This window comes from Sus scrofa, chromosome 1 (genome assembly GCF_000003025.6).
Source record: "Sus scrofa isolate TJ Tabasco breed Duroc chromosome 1, Sscrofa11.1, whole genome shotgun sequence".
Lineage (NCBI taxonomy): Eukaryota > Metazoa > Chordata > Mammalia > Artiodactyla > Suidae > Sus > Sus scrofa.
The window spans coordinates 254,950,918-254,970,341 of NC_010443.5; the positions used below are offsets into that span (position 1 = coordinate 254,950,918).

Here is a 19,424-nt window from a genome sequence, read left to right on the forward strand (position 1 = left end):
TACATAGGCCTGCTGGGACTCTAACGAAGGCAGAGCAATAAAGTAGAGAAGAGCCTGGGCCTTGGAGTCACAAATCCTGGCTCTACCATTTGTAAGCTGTGTGCCCTTGGGCTAGTTACTTAACCTCTCTGAGCCCCAGTTTCTTTACTCATAATGGACATAGTAATGAAATGGGCAAACCCTGCTTCATAGGGTTGTGAGAATTAATGTTTGTAAAACCCTTAGCATGATGCCCTGTGTACAGTAGGGGCTTAATAAACGATAGCTCCATCAGTATCCTCATCACTGCTTGAAAGGACCTCAGAGAGGAATCTCCAAACCTTTTGTTATGGATGTGGAACTGGAGGCTCAGGGAAGTTGAGGAACTTGCCTAATGTCACACAGCATGTCAGTGGCAAAACTGGGATTAGAACCCGGTGTCCGTATTCTCAGGCCACTGCTCTCCCCACTGCTCTTCCCCTAAACTCTTAGGTTTAGGGGAAAGGGGGAGTGGGGGGAGGATGGAAGGGAGGTAAGACATAATTATTGCTGCCAGCCCCCTGCTGCCTATAGCCCCCCACCAGGATCTTCTGAAATCATGTTCCTGGCTTCTCCATGTCAGGGTGAAGGAAGGGTGGCTCCAGGCCCAGCATCGAGAGAAACGTGAGGGCAGGACACCCTGCAAGGGCTGAGAAGCCCAGAAAAAATCCTGTTCGCTTCCCTGTGCCTTGAGCCACCGCTGAGCCCAGCGCAGTCCACGTCTGGCCCAACAGCACCCTGCCTCCCACCAAGAGCAGGAAGCTGCAGCCGCACAGTCCTGGCTGCTTCTCCAGTACCATCCCCACCTGGGTCTTGGGTCCTAACGGGTTGACAGTGGGGACAGGAAACTGGGCCATTGCCTCTCAGGACAGTCTTGGGGGTCAGAACATGGTACTCCTGGCCTGGGGAAGAAACCAGAACAGTCAGCATCAGGACTTAGAATAAGGATCTCTCTCCTCTTCCTCCAAAAAATTTCATCATCTCCCTCTTTCTCTTGCACACACACACACTCATAAGAGCATAAATATGCAGATATGCAATGTGCAGGTACATACACATATCTACACAAAAAACACATTTATTTGTTTATCGTAAGCTCTCTCCAGACACCTATTTCAGGTCCTATTTAGAGATCAGCTGCCTAGGGTTGTTTTTTTTTTTGTTTTTTTTTTTTTTGTTTTTGTCTGGTTTGGGGGGAGCTGCACCTGCAGCATATGGAGGTTCCCAGGCTAGGGATCGACTCGGAGCTACAGCTGCCAGCCTACACCACAGCCACAGCAAAGCTAGATCCAAGCCACATCAGCAGTGATACCACAGCTCACAGCAATGTCAGATCCTTAACCCACTGAGCGAGGCCAGGGATCAAACCTGCATCCTCATGGACACTAGCCGGGTTCTTAACCCAATGAATCACAACAGAAACTCCCCGGCTGCCTAGTTCTTGACATACAGAAGCAATCAACAAACCCAAGTTCAGTGAGGATTGGAAAGCAGGCCAGGAGGACCTTATAAGCAACAACAAAGCTTAATGCTGCTCCCCAAACCCCAGCTGGCTGGTTAGTGTTAGAATGGCTTCAGCATGGGGTCAGTGGTGTTTTCTCTGTGCTCCAAGTGGCTGGAAAACCAGGATAGTCATATTGTGGGTTTCATTGCAGGGGGCACTGAATGCGGCCATAGCCATGAGGCAGCCTGCCCAGCACCCGGCAGGTGTCAAGTGTCGGAGGTGGTCGGAGAGTTGGACAGACTCTGGGGTCTGCACTCAGCCCCGCCATCCCCTGCCTTGTCCATCCCTGAGTCTCAAAGAAGACTTTCAGAATGTTGTCTGACTACATTTTTTTTTTTTTTTTTTTGTCTTTTTGCCTTTTTGCCTTTTCTAGGGCTGCTCCCACAGCATATGGAGGTTCCCAGGCTAGGGGTCTAATCGGAGCTGTAGCCGCCGGCCTACGCCAGAGCCATAGTGACATGGGATCCGAGCCACGTCTGTGACCTACACCACAGCTCACGGCAACACCGGATCCTTAACCCACTGAGCAAGGCCGGGGATCGAACCCGAAACCTCATCATTCCTAGTCGGCTTCGTTAACCACTGCGCCACGACGGGAACTCCCTAACTACTTATTTTTTTCTCTCCTCTGCCGTGAAGGGTTGGTTCTCACTTTACACTCCGCGTGTGTTGCCTTGGGGCCCCTGGATGCCGCTGCCCTCACCTCTGACCCTCGGCTTCTATCTGCTCCTTTGGGAGACATGCATCTCATTTCCACCTTGTCTCCAATGCAGCGCCTGGATCTGCGCTCCCTCCCAGGAGGCATGGGTGAAAGCAACACCTATAATCTACTTACTATAATTTACACACTTACTAGAATGCCTCGTTACTGTCTTCTCGGCTATGCAGCCAGATTCAGGAAAGTAGGAGCCATATCCACATTTGTTCAAATGCTAACCACTTTGAAATCCTACTACGCATCACCTCCAGCCTTACTATGTGCCAGGTAGCTGGTTCAGGAGGTACCCCCTGGGGAATCAGAACCTTAAGGTAGGCCAGGACTAAGTGATTCCATGTTCACCTTGTCTCCCTGGTCCTGCAAACAGCAGGCACTTCCCAAACCTCCTCGTGACTGACCAGCTGAATGAGCTTTCCCAGAACCAAGCACGCCCCCCCCACAAAGAAGGCCTCAGAAACTGTTTTCTGAATGAAAGAATGAATGAACGGATGCACCCAGATTCACAGACAACACTCCCTAGTGATTTTGTATCACAAAACTCATAGAAGATGATAATAGCCCTCTGGCGAAATGGAAAAGGCTTCTCAGGACAGAGACCACCCTGGACGGCACCCACCCAGCGCCCCCTCCTGGTCCACCTGTGTATTGGCCCTGGAAGGTGACCCTGTCTGGCTGTCCGGCACTGGCCACTTCTCTTGTTCCATCCCGAGCTGCCTGTGAACTATCTTCGGCGGTCCTGCCCTTCTCAGGGAACAGCCTGGAGGAGGTGGGCTCAGATTCCGAACCTGAGGTGGAAAGAGGGAGATCAGAGGGGGTAGGGGGATGGTGGTGCATATCACGTGTTTAGGCTCTGGAGCAGAGCTTGGGAGTTTAAACACAGATCTGTCCCTTAGTAATCACAGCTGACACATCCGTGACCTTCTGCTGTGTGTTTGCATGCTCCGTGTCACGTACCCTCACAGCAATCCCAGGAGGTGGACATAATGTCACTGCCCACAGCTTGTGTGCTGTCCGTTTAACTGCACAGGGCAGGTAAACAACCTGGCCAAGGCCACACAGTGAGGAAGGAGGGAGCTGGGGCTGAATCCCGGCTGCTGATTCCAGAGCTGCGTTCCTTCAGGCAAGCCCCCTGTGTTTTCGGGCTTTGGTGTCCTTATCTGGAGAACGTGGCTCAAAGGACCCATCTTGCAGTGAGGATTAAGCCAGATGATACATAAGCCCAAAGCCCTACCGTGGCTGCCATTGGAAGTGCCTGGCACTTCAGGGCACAACGATTGACCAACGAAGACACCTAGGAGCCTTCTCCAAGTTTCCTCGAAGGCTCAACCTCAACCACTGAACCAATATGCCCAGACTGTGGCCTCCAGAAATCAGTCTTGGGGAAGTTCCCCTCGTGGCTCAGCGGAAATGAATCTGACTAGCATCCAAGAGGATGCAGGTTCGATCCCTGGCCTTGTTCAGTGGGTAAAGGATCTGGGGTTGCCATGAGCTGTGGTGTAGTTCGCAGGCGCGGCTCGGTTGCTGTGGCTGTGGTGTAGACGAGCAGCTACAGCTCTGATTTGACCCCTAGCCTGAGAACCTCCATATGCCGCTGGTGTGGCCCTAAAAAGATTTTTTTTTAAATTTTTTTAAAGAAAGAAAAAAGAAATCAGTCTTGGCAGGTGGTCACTTACTCAGGGACAGTCGGGGCACCTCCCGAGGCACCGAGGAGGACCTGGCTCGCCGCCTTCCTTGCTCTGCACTCCCAGGCTCACCAGACAATCTCTCTGTGGATTTGCTAGCAAAAGGGAGAGAGAGAGAGGATGATGTCACCAGATGAGGTTTTACGCAGCCTTTAAAGAGAATCAGTGAGAATATCTCAGAGAAGCCCAGAGAAAGGCTTAACGTAAGAGAACACGAAAGTCAAAACCAAAGACTCTAGCTATGAGCCTCTCTGAGCCTCAGGCTCCTCCTCTGTCTAATGGGGATAATAGGAGCAATAACTTCAGTGTTGGAAGGGCCGATGAGACAACATCCATTAAAAACCTTAACCTCCTGTCCCCCAGTAGAAACACTCAGAAGCTAAAGATAATTTTATAAGCCACCATCTGTGACCAGCTGCTGAGGGAGCGGGTGAGAGGGTGAGCAGCCTGGAAATGTTCTAGCTCTACATTCGGGTGGTAAATTCAGGGATAGTCATTGCTTCATGCTTTATTATTAACACATATGCTTAATATATTCTTTAATGCATATCACACAGTAAAAAAAGAATTTAAGGGTGAATGAATGAGTGAATGAATACGTGAGAGCGGGGTGTGGCTGTGCCTGAGTCCACCTCTGGCATGAGCCAGAGGCCGGCCAACTCTACCTTCTGCAGCTCCTACCAGGGCACAGGGGTTTGGGGGTCACACACCTGCCGTAATGGGAGCCCCAAGTGGCCCAGGAACCCGCTGGCCGGTCCCGGGCCCGGGCAGGGCGGTCGAAGGTGGACGCTGGACGCTCTGGGCTGGCCTGGGGGTGCTGCTGCAGACTGTCCTCCAGCCGCAGCCGCAGCCGGGATACCTCTTCTTGCAGCTCGCGGATGGCCTGGCTGGGGTTGGGGGTGGGAGGACAGGAAAGAGAAGAGATGCACAGTGAGCAGAGCTGCAACTGCCACCAGAGAGCTGCTGTGGATGCCGGGTCTTTGTCCCTTTCCAGCAAGCTGAGTCCAACTCTGCTGTCAACTGATTTTCCAACTTCTTTGTGTGTCACTTTCTCGCAACATATCTTTTTTTTGTGTGTGTGTCTTTTTAGGGCCGCACCCGGCATATGGAGGTTCCCAGACTAGGGGTCCAATTGGAGCCTACACCACAGCCATAGCAATGCCAGATCCAAGCTGTGTCTGCAACCTACACCATAGCTCACAGCAACGCTGGATCCTTAAGCTACTGAGTGAGGCCAGGGATCGAACTCACGTCCTCATGGATGCTAGTCAGATTTGTTAACCGCTGAGCCACGACGGGAACTCTTTGCTACATATCTTGACATTTCTCTGAGCTGGTGGCCCTGCATAGTCAGCGAGCGAGACAGAGCTTTCTTTGTTTACCCAACCTAGCATGCGGGGATTCCGAGAGCCTGTTCTGAAACACCAGCGAGGAATTTTCAAATAGAGATGAAGGTGCAAGCGAGAGAGGAAACTCACTGAAGTTGTACCATAAAATTTGAATTCTCATCCCCGCCCCTCTGGGCTGCCCCCCTCTTCATCCACCTCGGTGTGCAGAAACCCTAACTACTGGTCCAGGCCTGATTCCTTTCTGCCCTTGCTCGGCCCCCTCCTTCTGGGTCCCCCTAACATTTCCTCCATTGTTCAGCCCATCTCCCCGCTCCTGGCAGAAGATGCTTATTTCTGTCTCCCCAACGAGATAACGAGCCCCTGACAGGCGATGAATGAGTCCCCCCATTTTGCTGGACTGGCGTCCAGGCTCCAAGAGGGAGCAGAGTAAAGGGCTGAGCAGGGAGAGGGGACAAGGAGACACGAGGTGCTTCCCCTCGCAGGCTGGAAGCTCCGCAGGGCTGCTATCATCCTGCGGAGGAAGCCCCCAAACACAGCTCAGCCTGTGACTGGCCAGGTATCTCATGAGCCGCCAGTAGCTCGGGAGTAAATCCTGTTTGCATCACTCCCCAACCAGTCCCTGAGTCTCTAGAGTCTCGTTCTGGGGATGACCCTGGCATTGTGGCTGCCCATCCCATCCAGATACCCCAAACACAAATCCCCCTACACACGGATCATCAGAGTTGTGGCCAGGGATGGCCATCCTCTGGACCAGCTTCCAGGGAGGGGTGAGCTCCCTCCCCTCAGGGTTAGTTCTTGCCTGGTGGCCCCTGGACCCATAAGGAAGTGTCTCTTGGTGCCACCTCCGGCAGCCATCGGGTCTCAGATGGGTGCGCCAGAGGGAGTGGGAGACTGCTCTTTGGCTATGCCCAGGAGCAGAGTGCGTCCAAGGGCAGTTGGTTGTCCTGGTGATTACCAGGGAAACGCTTGTTGGGGTTACCAGGGCAAACCATAAGGGTGGCGGCTGCAGGAGAGCCAGTGCTCCAGGCACAGGTTAACCCCTGATACGCAGGGCTGAGGCTCCAGGATGCAGGCAGGACCCGGAGCAGCTCCGGCTCCCTGTCCGGGCAAAGGCCACTGAACAGGGGCCTGGGACTTGGAATGGCCCCTTGGTGTCACTTGCCCTCTCTGGCTTCTTTCTGCCAGGATCTCAGTCTTCTGATTTAATCCTTTACTGGCTGAGCGCCAGCTGGCTCTTAAAAGTCATCTTTCTCTGCAATTACTCCTCGTCCCAGGTTCCCCATCTCTGCATCAGCATCCTACTGGTTAGCCAGCCAGAGATGCGAGTCATTCTAAACCCTTCTCCTCCCCTGGACACCCCGAAAACTAACCAACCCCCAAGTCCTGTGGGCCCCCCTACCCGATTATCTCTCCTCAAATGCATCCTCTTCCCTCCCCACTGGCCCCATCATCTCTGCTGGGTAAGGAGCACTTCTCAGCAGTGCCCTGACCTCCATTCTCATGCTCTCAGAGGCTGGAGAATTTTTTCTTTCTTTCTTTCTTTTTTGTCTTTTTGCCTTTTCTAGGGCTGCTCCCGTGGCACATGGAGGTTCCCAGGCTAGGGGTCGAATTGGAGCTGTACCACCCGCCTACACCAGAGCCACAGCAACGTGAGATCCAAGCTGCATCTGCAACCTATACCACAGCTCATGGCAATGCCAGATCCTTAATCCATTGAGCAAGGCCAGGGATCAAACCCACAACCTCATGGTTCCTAGTCGGATTCGTTAACCACTGAGCCACGACGGGAACTCCTGGAGAATTTTTTCTAAATACAAACCCAACCGCACCACGCCCTTGCTTAAAACCTCCCTCTGTCCTTAGATGAGACTTTCAACATTCGAGAATATTCAGGGCACACATTCTCTGAGCAGAGCCATCACCCAAACCTCTAAGCATGCATTTGAGGCCCTCCAAGATCTCCCCCAGGTTGCCGCGTCTACCTTTCTGCCTTTATTAACACCCCACCTCCTACTTGAAGATCTGCCTAAAATAAACGTTTGATGCCTAAAAAGTAGCAGACACTCATCTCTAGGCCTTTGCACATGCTGTTCCCTCTGCTGGGGATCCTCCTCCCTCTCTCTTCCTTCTGGTCTCAGCTGTGATACCACTTCCTCCAGGAAGCCCTCCCTGAAGTCTCTGATTGGGCTAGATGTCCCTTCTCTGTACTCCCACAGTCTGTCAGGCCCCTGCCATCCCTGGACTCATCATACAGGGGGTGCAACCGCTTGTTTCTTGGTCACCCTACAAGACGGTGAGCCTTACGAGGTCAAGGACTGTCTTGTCCACTGTTGTTCCCAGGGGCTGGCATAGTATAGGTAAATAAACCTCTAATTCCTGTGCCAATGTCAAAAGAGAACGCAAGAGTACGCTTATTAAACTCGGGTGGGGAAGCCAACACCCCAAGCCAGCAAAGGCCTGTGATTGATTATTGGCCAAAAGCAACTCTGAGGAGGAGTGGACAGACCAATCTCTCTCCCCATTTCTCTTCAACAAAGAAAAGGAGAAAACTCTCTTGGTAGAAAAACTGCCCTTGGATTAAAAAGAAAAAAAATGGAAAAACCAGTCTCTTTTCAGTCCGTATAGTGAACGCATTGACTGCAGGAAACACGCCGTGGGAAATGCAGAGCTGTCTTGGAAGGGAGATGGTGGGGGGCAGGGAGAGGGGTCTTAGCACCAGCGAAGTGAACCTCTAGGTCATTTCCTACTTGCTAGAGAAATGTCCCCAAAGTCTAGATCAGTGAGGTCCCACAGGAACAGCCCTGGGCTGGGAGGCAGGATGTCTGCGTCCATCTGGCCTCAGCACAGCCACCACTGGATGGAGAGGCGAGGAAGCCCCTGCGCCCCGCGGGCGTCCCCCTCCCGTCTCTATGATGAGCTTGAATCTGCAGCGCCCAAGGGTCCAACTTACTCTCGCCCCGTCCTGGTGAGGAGGAAGGTGGAGGTGCTCTCTGTTGGTCCACGGGGTGGAGCGGCACCTGCAGGGGCCAGGGTCGGGGTTGGGCTGATTGTCGTGCTGCGGGGGAGCTGTTCGGAAATCCGCTTTCGCCCCTTGAACGCGGAACCAGGGGCTGCTAGGGAGGCAGCAAGGGACCAAAGTGAGTTTGTGCAGAGAGGACCCTTGCGGTGTGAAACTGTGTGGGTGGAAGGATGGGGGCATGAGAAGAGGGGGCCCAGCTAAAGTCACAGATGAAGTTCCTGTTGGGGTCAATGGCCCACAGACCTCAGGAGCAGAAGATGTGGTTTCTGCCGAGAGCTTGGGGTGCAAAGGAGGACCTGCAGAGCGGCTTATAACGAGGTCTCCCCCACGTTCTACCATTTCGGCATCAGATCCAAGTCTCCAGGGCCACCCCCGCCCCCCAAGAAGAGCTGCCTCCTCCTCCATGTGGGCCCCCAGACTCCAAGCATCACCATGTTGCTCCAGCACCAGCTTCGGAGCCTCCACCTCCCTCTGAAATTAGTCATGCCTTTGCCTGGGTGCATGTTTCTTGGGCGAGCAGTCAAACCTCGAGCCTCTCAAAGGCATAGGACCAGAAGTTACAAAACCTCACATCTGGCCCATGCATTAAAAACAATGAGCCCCTGGAAGACTACTCAGCAATATATAAAGGAACTTCAAAAAAGAATCTCTTTTTACAACAGCACCCACAGCATATGGAAGTTCCCAGGCTAGGGGTTGAAATGGAGCTGCAGCTGCCGGCCTAAGCCTCAGCCACAGCAACTCCAGATCCAAGCTGCATCTTCAACCCACACTGCTGCAGCTTGCGGCAACACTGGATCCTTAACCCACTGAGCGAGGTCAGGGATCGAACCCACATCCTCATGTATACTATGTTGGGTTCTTAACCCACTGAGCCACACTGGGAATTTCTAAAAGGAACTATTTATTGATTCATGGAATAATCTAGATGAATCTCCAGAAAATTCTCCTGCGTGAAAAACAAGCCAATCCCCAAAGGCTGTATATCACACAATTCCATTTCTATAACATTCGAGAAGTGACAACATTATAGAAATGAAGAATTACATAAATAAAAAGTATGAAAATACAGAAATGGAGATTAGTGGTTGTCAGGAGTGAAGGAGGAGGTGGAGGCAGGAGGGAAGTGGCTATAAAGGACAACACGAGTTCCCGTCATGGTGCAGTGGTTAGCGAATCCGACTAGGAACCACGAGGTTGCGGGTTCGGTCCCTGGCCTTGCTCAGTGGGTTAGGGATCCAGTGTTGCCGTGAGCTGCGGTGTAGGTTGCAGATGCGGCTCAGATCCTGCATTGCTGTGGCTCTGGTATAGGCCGGTGGCTACAGCTCTGATTAGATCCCTAGCCTGGGAAACTCCATATGCCGCAGGAATGGCCCAAGAAATGGCAAAAAGACAAAATAAATAAATAAATAAATAAATAAATAAAGGACAACATGAGGGATTCTGACCTGACTGAATCCAGGTCAATATCTGGCTGGGACATTGTATGATGGATTTGCAAGCTGTTATTATTGGGAAAACTGGGGGAAGAGCACATAGGATCTCTGTGTATTGTTTCTTACAACTTCATGTGAATCTCTAATTATTTCAACTTTGTTTTTTTTTTCTTTTTTGGCCGTGACCACTGCATGTGGAAGTTCCTACGCCAGGGATCAAACTGGCCCCACAGCAGCAACCTGAACTGCTGCAGTGACCATGCCAGATCCTTAACTTGCTGCCACAAAGGAACTCCTAATTAATTAAATTTTTAATTAAAGTCTGATTTAAAAAATTTAAATGGTGAAGCTTAAAAAGAGGCAAAGCTAATCTGAGAACAGTGGTGACCTTTGGGAGGGGTGGGAATGGCTGGGAGGAGCTTGAGGCAGCTCTAGGACTCTCAGTTTCTGGGTCTGTGGTCACTTTGTGAAAATTCATCAATTTATGTTCTTTCCTGAATGGTGGGGGTTTTTTTGTATTTTTTTTTTTTTTGTATTTTTTTTTTGGTCATTTGTCTTTTTAGGGCCGCACCCACAGCACAAAGAAGTTCCCAGGCTAGGGGTCCAATCAGAGCTGTAGCTGCCGGCCTACACTACAGCCACAGCAACATCAGATCCAAGCCACGTCTGTGACCTACACCACAGCTCACAGCAACGCCGGATCCTTAACCCACTGAAAGAGGCCGGGGATTGAACTCGCGCCTTCATGGGTGCTAGTCGGGTTCATTAACCACTGAGGCACGACGGGAACTCTCCCTGTATGTTTGTTTTATTTTAATGGAAAGTACGCATGGATTTTTCTAAAGGTTAAAAAACTAAATCAAAGATTTTTATAGACATGGAAAGTGTTCATGACACAATGTTTAGTGAAAAAAAAGAAGTTATTGAACATTCGTGTATAATGTCCCACTTCTGTTTCAGTATATATAAATAAATACACACACATTGGCACAGAAAATAGCTCATAGGTTTTACACAGAAATGTCAGAAAGATGGAGTGATGGCTTTTAGCTTGTTATCTTTTCTTTCATTCCCTTTTGTCCACCTTATCTGTGATTTCAAATTTGTCTGCAATGAACCCGTGTGATATTTTGTACCCTAGAGGGTCATGCAAGTTTTTTTTACTGGTTGGATTTTTTTTAACCCATGCCACCCAGCCACCCCAGGTTCTGGCCAACCCAGATGCATCCACTCACCCACGTCGGCTGCCAGGGCCCGCTCCAGGCAGAAGCTGGGTGCCCTCTGCCGGAGAGGGCTGTCCTGGCCAGATAGGGCCCTCTGGGTTCGGCTCCTGGGTGTGCTGGGCTCGGTAGCTCTTCTGGGGACAGGAAGACCCCTGGTCTGGTGATGGGAGGCTGCGTCTCGGGGCACCGACGGAGTGAAGGAATGGGCTAATGTCCCTGGGGTGCTGGGGACCACGGAGGGAGAGACACGCTGAGATCACACAGAAAGAGGTCCCGGCCTCCGAGCCCCTCCACATGCTAAGCCATGAGCTCCTGACCTTTGGGACCTGGCACCCCTGGCGGGATGGTATTTCTGACCCCGCCCCCCCATCATACACATGCATTTTCTTTATAAACTGCAGAGCTGTGCACCTGCCTACGTGTATATGCAAAATTGCAAAGCTCAATCTAGTTTTTAGCTAATATGCAAAGACACAGAACATGTTTATCTTTTTACAACCCTGTCTGAGGCCTATGGAGGTTCCCAGGCTAGGGACTGAATCAGAACTACAGCTGCCGGCCTACACCACAGCCACAGCAACGTGGGATCTGAGCCACATCTGTGACCTACACCACAGCTTGTGGCAACGTGGAATCCTTAACCCACTGAGCAAGGCCAGGGATTGAACCCGTATCCTCACAGAGACAATGTCGGGCCCTTAACCCTCGGAGCTACAATAGGAACTCCAGAAACAGAACTTATAATCCTTTCTTCCCATGCACCCTTGAGGGCAGCCGGAGGGGCTTGCATCCTGCTTCGGAGGCTGTCGCTCTACATGGTGGCTCTGTCCCTCCACCCTCTCCCTTTGGGTTTCAGCCCAGTCCCCTCCCAGGCAGCCACTCTACTGCCCTTTATCCTTGCCTTCTGCTCACCTCACGCCACTCTCCCCATAGATCTACTCAGTCACCATTTCATCATCCATTTGCTCAACAAATATTTATTTCCTAGTCTGTCAATAATCATCTGAGTGACGCTGGGCCAGTCACCTTCCCTCTCTGAGCCTCGTTTCCCCCCCATCAGTAAGATGAGGGCAAAGAACCATCGTTGGGGAGATAACGTGCAGACTCTGAGAATGCCCAGGCCATCTGTCCCTGTCCTGGGCTCACAGACACTTTGACTCCCAGGCTATCCCAGGTATGCGACGCTGATGGGACAATGGTGGGGTCCCCAGGATACCTGATCTGGGTGAGCCGGTGCTCTGGGGTCTGAGCGAGGGGCGACACTCTGCTGGTTTCTGAGCCCACAAAGCCACTGTCTGTCTCGGGGGATGCCATCCAGGGCTCCTGAAAGAGGCAGTGTCCCTTTAAGTCAGAGGAATGTGCCCGAGGCACACTGGGAAATCCTTCCGAGTCCTGGCCTGGGCCTCACATTCCAGAGGCTCACAGGCAGGGAGGCTGGCCTGGCTCCCAACAGCCTGGCCCAGGGTGTGAGGGTCCGCAGGCGCTCGGGACCCAGCACGAGCACCAGGCCAACAGCGGGAACTCCACACCCTGAGAGGACCCTGAGCAAATGCCGCTGCCCTGAGGAGTGGGAGCCAGGGCCCGTGGGAGAGATATCGTCGCAGATTTCCTGAGCCGAGGAATAGAAAGAGAAGGAGAAAGCAGTCCCACGGCGAGAATGGCATTCTCATGTCCAGGCCTGGGCCGGGAACGCCGTGGTCCTACCTGGCAGCAGACATGCCCAGGCCCAATGAACTGGGAAAATAAAATTAATCAAACATGCACACCTCCTCGCATTAGACCTCTGCGTCTAATGCCAGGCAGAAAGATCACCCACAGAGTGACACAGATGGCTGACCCTGGTAAGTTCATGGTCAAGTGCAGATTCCTTACTATGGGTTCAATCGGGACTATTGTGGGGTGTGTTTGGGGGGGTGCACACATGCACGCTCGGCCACGTGCATACACATGTGTTACTCTATGGGAGGATCCATTGCACAAGTCACGTTTCCACAGTAACTTGTGACTTCTGCAATGGTTTAAAAGTTGCTCTTCTCATGGCATAAAAGGCATGGAGTCAAGGACCCTCTCCCCACCCCCAGCGGCACGAAGCAGGCTCAGAAAGATACGGGCAATGGGCTACAAGCTCTCAGAAGAGAAACCGGGGCTCCTAGCAGAGGGACCGGGGTGGCACTGGACATAACCCTGAATGCTGGGCAGGTTGATGACTGGCTGAGGCAGAAACAGCAGGCATTCTGAGCAAAGGCCTGAGGCAGAAAGCTCCAGAAGATGCAGAGAATGGCCTGGAGGCTCTGAGCCCCGCCCCACATGGACACTCACCTCCAGGGCGGGCCTGCCAGCTTGGCACAGAGACTTCTGTGGAAGGCGTTCAGAGATGCCACTTCCCTCTAGGCTGGTCAAACTGCTTTGGTGGGACGCTGCAGACTTGGTGCCCTGAGGGTGGGGGGGTCTTCTTGGGCCTGGAGGAGCCACCCCGGCTTTGCCCAGGCCCCGCAGGTGCCCCTCTCTGGCCATGGATGCTTGGGAGTCTGCTGGCTTCACTGACGTCATCTGCTCCCCGGTCTCCCTGGCAGGGAAGGAGAGGCGTGCCGACCCTGAGCCCTGGCTTGGGCTGGGCAGCCAGGCCCCAGAAGCCACACAGGCCAGGGGACAAACTCTGAGTCTAGCACTCCTGCATGTCCACCCTGGTTTTGCCACCTTCATGCTGTGTGATCTTGGGCAAACCACCTCCCCTCTCTGAACCTCACTTTTCTTTTTTTCTTTTAGAGCTGCACCTGAGACAGATGGACGTTCCCAGGCTAGAGGTGGAAGGGGAGCCAGCCTACACCACAGCCACAGCAACACTGATCCAAGCCACATCCATGACCTAAACCATTTCTTGTGGCAATTCTGTATTCTTAATTCACTGAGCAAGGCCAGGGATCGAACCTGAATCCTGATGGATACTAATTGGGTTCATTACCACTGAACCAAAAAGGGGAACTCCATGAAGCTCAATTTTCTCAACTATAAAATGGGAATGCCACCAAAACCCACCAACACACCACAGGGAAAACAGTGCTAAAATGCACTATAACAATCTTTCCTGGGCTTCTAGAATTTGTTTTCCACTTTCCTATTCTAGCCATTCCCATCAACCTCAAACCTACTCAAAAAGACTTTATGTCACTATTATAAATAGAAAGCCAGCCAGTATTTCGTGTTACGAATAGAAACTCTTTGGAAATAAATACAAGAAACATGAAAACAATATTATTATAATATAAACAATATTATTATAATCAAAATTATGGTTATCTATTAATGTAAGCAATATTATTATAATCTGATTGTTGCCTGCTTTAGCTCTGGGCCTGAGGTCTGCTTGTTTTCTCTCCCAAAACATGTGGCAGTTCCCAGGCCAGGGATCAAATCTGAGCCATAGCAGTGACAATGCCAAATCCTTCACCAAATCCCTAGGCTACCAGGGAACACCCATCTCTCTCTCTCTCTCTCTCTCTTTTTTTTTTCTTTTGTCTTTTTAGGACCGTACCTGCGGCATATGGAGGTTCCCAGGCTAGGGGTCGAATAGGAGCTGCAGCTGCCAGCCTACGCCACAGCCACAGCAACACCAGATCCTTAACTCACTGAGTGAGGCCAGGCATTGAACCCTCAATCTCATGGTTCCTAGTCAGATTCGTTTCCGCTGTGCCACAACGGGAACTCCTCTTTCTCTCTTTTTAAAGGAAGAGCAAGAGAGGCACTGAAGACAAAATAGCCCTAATAGCCCTGAGACATTCTCCCTGATGTGCACGGAAAGCGTGAGACTGAGGAGAGTAACGTCACTTAATACCACATCTGTTCTGCCAGAAATCCCGTCCCATAGCACCCCAAGTCATTTCAAGTGCCATCGAGGGCATATCTGAAACTGTAAAGCACTGCCTAGCTCACCGTGACAATTCCCACCCCTGTGGTGTCTGAGTTGCTCTGGGACCAGTGGGGGAGGCTGGCTGACGTACTCGAGGGGGGGCCTGTGACCCCTCTCAGCCTGCATCGCCAGGAGCTGCCTGGTGGGGAGCCTGGTGGCCGATCTTCCTGGAGCTGGAGCCTGCCCGTCGACTTGCAGGGTGTGGCCCTGCCCCTCCCCTTCCTCCTCCTCCATCCTCATGGCTTCTGGGAGGGGCTTCACACTGAGGTACCTGCAGAAGAACACAGAAGAGCGTGACCTCTGTCCAGCAGGGCCAGCAGGATCCAGCCGCGGGGCCGTCACCCTGGCCTCGCTCCTGGTGGGTGCTTACCGCTCTAGGAGGCCGTGGACATCCTCTTCCACCTGCAGCTCCTTGTGTCTGAGTGGGGCGGGGAGGCCCAGCGGCCTGTCCTCTACCTCATTGCTGGTAGCGCTCAGATCCAAGTTCACATGCAATGGGTGGGGCTCAAGGCTGCTGGTGTTGAGCTGAGGCCGGAAAGGAAGAGGGGCAGAGATTCGGCAGATACCAAAGCACCACTTTTAAGGACCTACCTCATGCTGGGCTCATGCGGGGGCTGAAGAGGAGGAAAAAGGTTAGACGCACTAACCCATCACCGTTTTATGTGTGTACGAAAGGCAGGGACGGGATCATGCCCCCTTCAATACTGGTTGCTGTTGGTTGAGCCCCTACTATGTGCCAGGCACTGTACAGACCTCACAGCAATCCCACCAGCACATACGGTTATTACAACCCATTTTATGGATGGGTAACTGAGGCTCAAAGGATTTGCCTAAAGTCACAAGGAAGTGAGGGGCGGAGCCAAGATTCAGACCATGATTCCCATTCCAATATGGACACCTGGCTTCTCAAAACAACTTCACTGTGGGAGTAGGAGAGCCTCTCAAAGTGATGCACTTGACATGACGGATTGTCTCTCTTGGGACTGTGATGTGGGCTGGAGAGAAGGCTCCAAGGCCCCTTCCATGTACTGCCCTTGTCCAGTGTCCTCGTTTCTGTGAATAGTCCCCAAACCACCCATGACCATGCGCTAGAAGCCTGGAGGTCATCCTTGGCTCCTTTGCTCCCACATTCACTCCGAGTCCAATCAAATGTACCTTCTACACCTCTCTCAAGTCCATTGCCCTGGCACCTCCCCGCCTCTGACCTACCTGCAAATCTTCTTGTATTGTTCCCTGCTAAAAAAAAAACCCAGCAGAGCTTAAGAACGTCCTCTTGATGTGACACACAAGCCCTACATCGGGGGCCCCTGCCTGCCTTTCCAGCCTTATCTCTTAGACAACCATCTCCCCTCACTGTCGCTACTCTAACCGCAGGGCCTTTGCACAGGCTGTTTTTCCTGCCAGATGGCTTTTTCTCTTCTGTAGCTGATAAATCCTACTCATCCTCAGATCTCAGTTAAACATAACTTCCTCAAGGAAAGTTTCTCTGTCCCTCTAAACTCAGATCTATTATCCTGTTATCTACTCTCATAGAATCCCACAATTCTCCTTCAGAGCACTGATCCAAGTGATAGTTAAGTAACTGTAACTCGTTCAACTAGACAGAAAACTTCATGAGGGCAGAGGCCACCTAGTTCTTTGTTTTCCACTGAATTCCCACCAGGGGTCATGAATCTTGGCGTATGGTACAAACTTCACAAATACATTGTGAAGAAGTCCATTAACGGAAAAAATAATAAATGAAGGAAGAGTCCAGTATGGTTGGGCAAAGAGGTACCTCGGGGCAGAGGGTCTGGAGGGCTGGTGTGGGGGCTTGTTCCAAAGGAGAGGGCAGGTCCGTTGGCTGGTGGGGGGAGGGCATGGCTGGGGGGCTGTCTTGAGCCACGTCTGACCCGCCTGGCTCAGGCTCCTGCTGCCTCTGGTCCATGTAGTCCTTCAGCTCATCCAGGCGAATGCCCAGCTGGAATATCTCTGCCTCCAGCTCCCTGGAACGAGGAAACGGCAGGCAGGTCTGGGAGGCTGTGCTTCAGAGCAGAGGCCCCACTGATGCTCAGGAAGGACCCGTCTGACGTCCTCATTTCGATGATGTGGAGAACGAAATCAACAGGATGAAAGTGGACTCCACCAGGAATCAGGAGGCCTCCGCCTGAGTCCCCCTCTGCCACCAACTGGCTGTGGGACCTTACGTAAACCCCTTCCCCTCCATCCTCAGTCTCCCGCTTCTTCAACTCATCTCCAAGGTCATTTCTCACTGCAGTGAGTCCAAAAGGGCACACATCTCAGCCTTCAAGTGTCCGCCATCTGGACAAGGTGCTAATTAGGATAGGATGTGCCCCTGTTCCCCTAGGGTATGAAGTTAAAGTGTGCCCCTCCTGAGGGATCCCGGGGCCTGCCCCATCTGTCCTCTGGCTTCCCTCCCCAGTATGTACCTGTCGGGATCAAATTTCCTGGGTGTCCCCTTGGAGCCGGCAAGCTGCTCAGCCAGGTGCTGCTCCCTGCAGGCCTTCAGGTACTCCTCCTCCAGGGCCACGTGAGCAGTCTTTAGCCGCTGGAAGCCCTGAAACCAGACAGGCCAGGAAGACCTGAGTGCCCAGCCCCCATGGGCTCCATCCTTGCAGACACAGTGGACGGGACAGCTCATGGGGGGCGGGCATGGGGTCACCCTGGGTCTGCGGAGGCCTCTAGGCCCCCAAGGCCCTAGAAGGCTGAAGTTGGTAACCCTCCGGAGACCGCCTGCCCTGACCGAGCTCTCTGCCATCAGACTGGCACAGCGGAAACACAGCGTAGAGCCTTGGACCAGCCCCAAAGGGTCCCAGTCCTTACTGGGCAGACCTGCGAGGACTCTGATGTTCCATGGCTGGCATGGTGTCGGATAGGCTCTCACAGGTGCCCGTGAGGACCTGATACTTGACAGGCCATGGGTCCTCATTCTGGATTCTCAAAACTGTGGATTTTGGAACATTAGTTATTCTTTTCTCAAATCCTTACAAATGATCACGACAGATGGTATTAGCATCGCCATCTTATTATTGATAATGATAACATTTACTGAACACTGAGGCTCTGTGCTAAAGCGCTGGGCATTATTCACTTAGTCTTCAACATAACCCTAATGAGAGGGTTATTGATATTCTCCATTTTTTTTTCTTTTTTCTTTTTAGGGCTGCACGTGCAGCATATGGAAGTTCCTGGGCTAGGGGTCGGATTGGAACTGCAGCTGCCGGCCTATGCCCCAGCCACAGTGATGAGGGATCTGAGCCCTGTCTGTGACCTACACCACAGCTCATGGAAACGCCGGATCCTTAACCCACTGAGCAAGGCCAGGGATTGAACCTGCATCCTCATGGATACTAGTCAGGTTCTTAACCCACTGAGCCATGATGGGAACCGCCTATTGTCTTCATTTAAAGAGGAGGAAACTGAGGCACAGAGAGGTGACTTAAATTGGTGAAGGTCACACAGTGAGTGAGCAAACTGTAGAGTCAGGATCTGAACCCAGGCCCTCTAGCTCCAGAACTCAGGGTCCTAACAATTCCGCTAGGCTCCTTCAGTAAATGTGATAGTAGCTAACTCGTGGCTAAAATTACAGGCTAAAATGAAAAGCATTAGCCCTAGCTTATTATCACCCTATTCCACTCAGTCTATGCTGATGACAGACTAAAGCCAAGGACAACCTAGAGTCCAGCCCCAAGTCAAGCTTGGTCTTCCAATGGCTCTCAACCTCCCTGGACATGGGAGAATTAGGAGAGAGGGAGAGAAAAAGAATGGTTTTGATTTTCAAGGTCCTTGATCACCTGTCTACTCAATGAGATAATATAATCCATATCCCCCATTTCGTAATTAGAGAACTATGTAACATCTATATAATACAGTGAGTAGTCAGTCACACTGTTATAGTGAAAATATCAAACCAAGTGTGTTGCATTTGCCCCCTCCCAGCCCTCCCTCAGCTCCTCTCCCCACCTTGCTCTCCAGCACCAGCTGGACTCCCTACCTGCTGGCTTCCCCTGGGATCTGTCTGAGCATGAGCAGGAGGCATCTATTAGAGGCCACATGGTGGGAGCAGATAGATCTGGGAGGGAACAGCTCCAACAGGTGCTAGTTGCTGGGCATCCCGGCCCTTGTTGAGCCCCTGAGGCTGCACACCCCTCTGTTAACAGCCCCTTCACTGATCCCTACACTCGTAGCTTGCTTTTTTTTTTTTTTTTAAGGCTGGACCGGATGCATATGGAGGTTCCCAGGCTAGGGGTTGAATCAGAGCTGCAGCTGCCAGCCTACGCCACAGCCACCACAGCAACGTGGGATCCGAGCTGCATCTGTGACCTACCCCACAGCTCATAGCAACCCCGGATCCTTAATCCACTGATCGAGGCCAGGTATTGAACCCACCTCCTCATGGATACTAGTCAGTTCGTTACTGCTGAGCCACAACAGGAACTCCTACACCCACAGCTTTGAGAGCTCCATCTGCCCCTTCCTGGAACCCTGGCCAAAGCAGCAAAAATTTAACTCTATATGTGACTACATTATCTAGAAATACCAAAGTCTAGAAAGAAGCCAATAATGGT

General features: G+C 52.0%; 1 protein-coding gene and 1 long non-coding RNA gene across 10 annotated transcripts in view; one reads left to right on the forward strand and one right to left on the reverse strand.

The window, feature by feature from the left end:
• AKNA (AT-hook transcription factor) overlaps positions 1 to 19,424 on the reverse strand; it is a 61,580-nt gene that overhangs the window by 8,044 nt on the left and 34,112 nt on the right. For 4 of the 9 annotated variants that reach the window (XM_003480581.4, XM_005660367.3, XM_005660368.3 and 1 more), the window contains exons 8-19: positions 17,286 to 17,413; positions 16,634 to 16,841; positions 15,227 to 15,381; positions 14,948 to 15,127; positions 13,269 to 13,515; positions 12,166 to 12,272; positions 10,962 to 11,173; positions 8,222 to 8,384; positions 4,633 to 4,809; positions 3,914 to 4,017; positions 2,879 to 3,025; positions 825 to 920 (exon numbers count right to left, since the gene is read on the reverse strand). In XM_003480581.4, coding sequence (XP_003480629.1) covers positions 825 to 920; positions 2,879 to 3,025; positions 3,914 to 4,017; positions 4,633 to 4,809; positions 8,222 to 8,384; positions 10,962 to 11,173; positions 12,166 to 12,272; positions 13,269 to 13,515; positions 14,948 to 15,127; positions 15,227 to 15,381; positions 16,634 to 16,841; positions 17,286 to 17,413 — 1,924 coding nt within the window. The remainder of the gene's footprint in view (positions 1 to 824; positions 921 to 2,878; positions 3,026 to 3,913; positions 4,018 to 4,632; positions 4,810 to 8,221; positions 8,385 to 10,961; positions 11,174 to 12,165; positions 12,273 to 13,268; positions 13,516 to 14,947; positions 15,128 to 15,226; positions 15,382 to 16,633; positions 16,842 to 17,285; positions 17,414 to 19,424) is intronic. The other 5 variants (XM_005660369.3, XM_021067924.1, XM_021067917.1 and 2 more) reach the window with 3 other exon arrangements.
• Positions 12,040 to 16,611, forward strand: LOC110256124. Its single transcript, XR_002337394.1, has 2 exons — positions 12,040 to 12,790; positions 14,675 to 16,611. It is a non-coding gene; the product is annotated as an uncharacterized LOC110256124 (long non-coding RNA).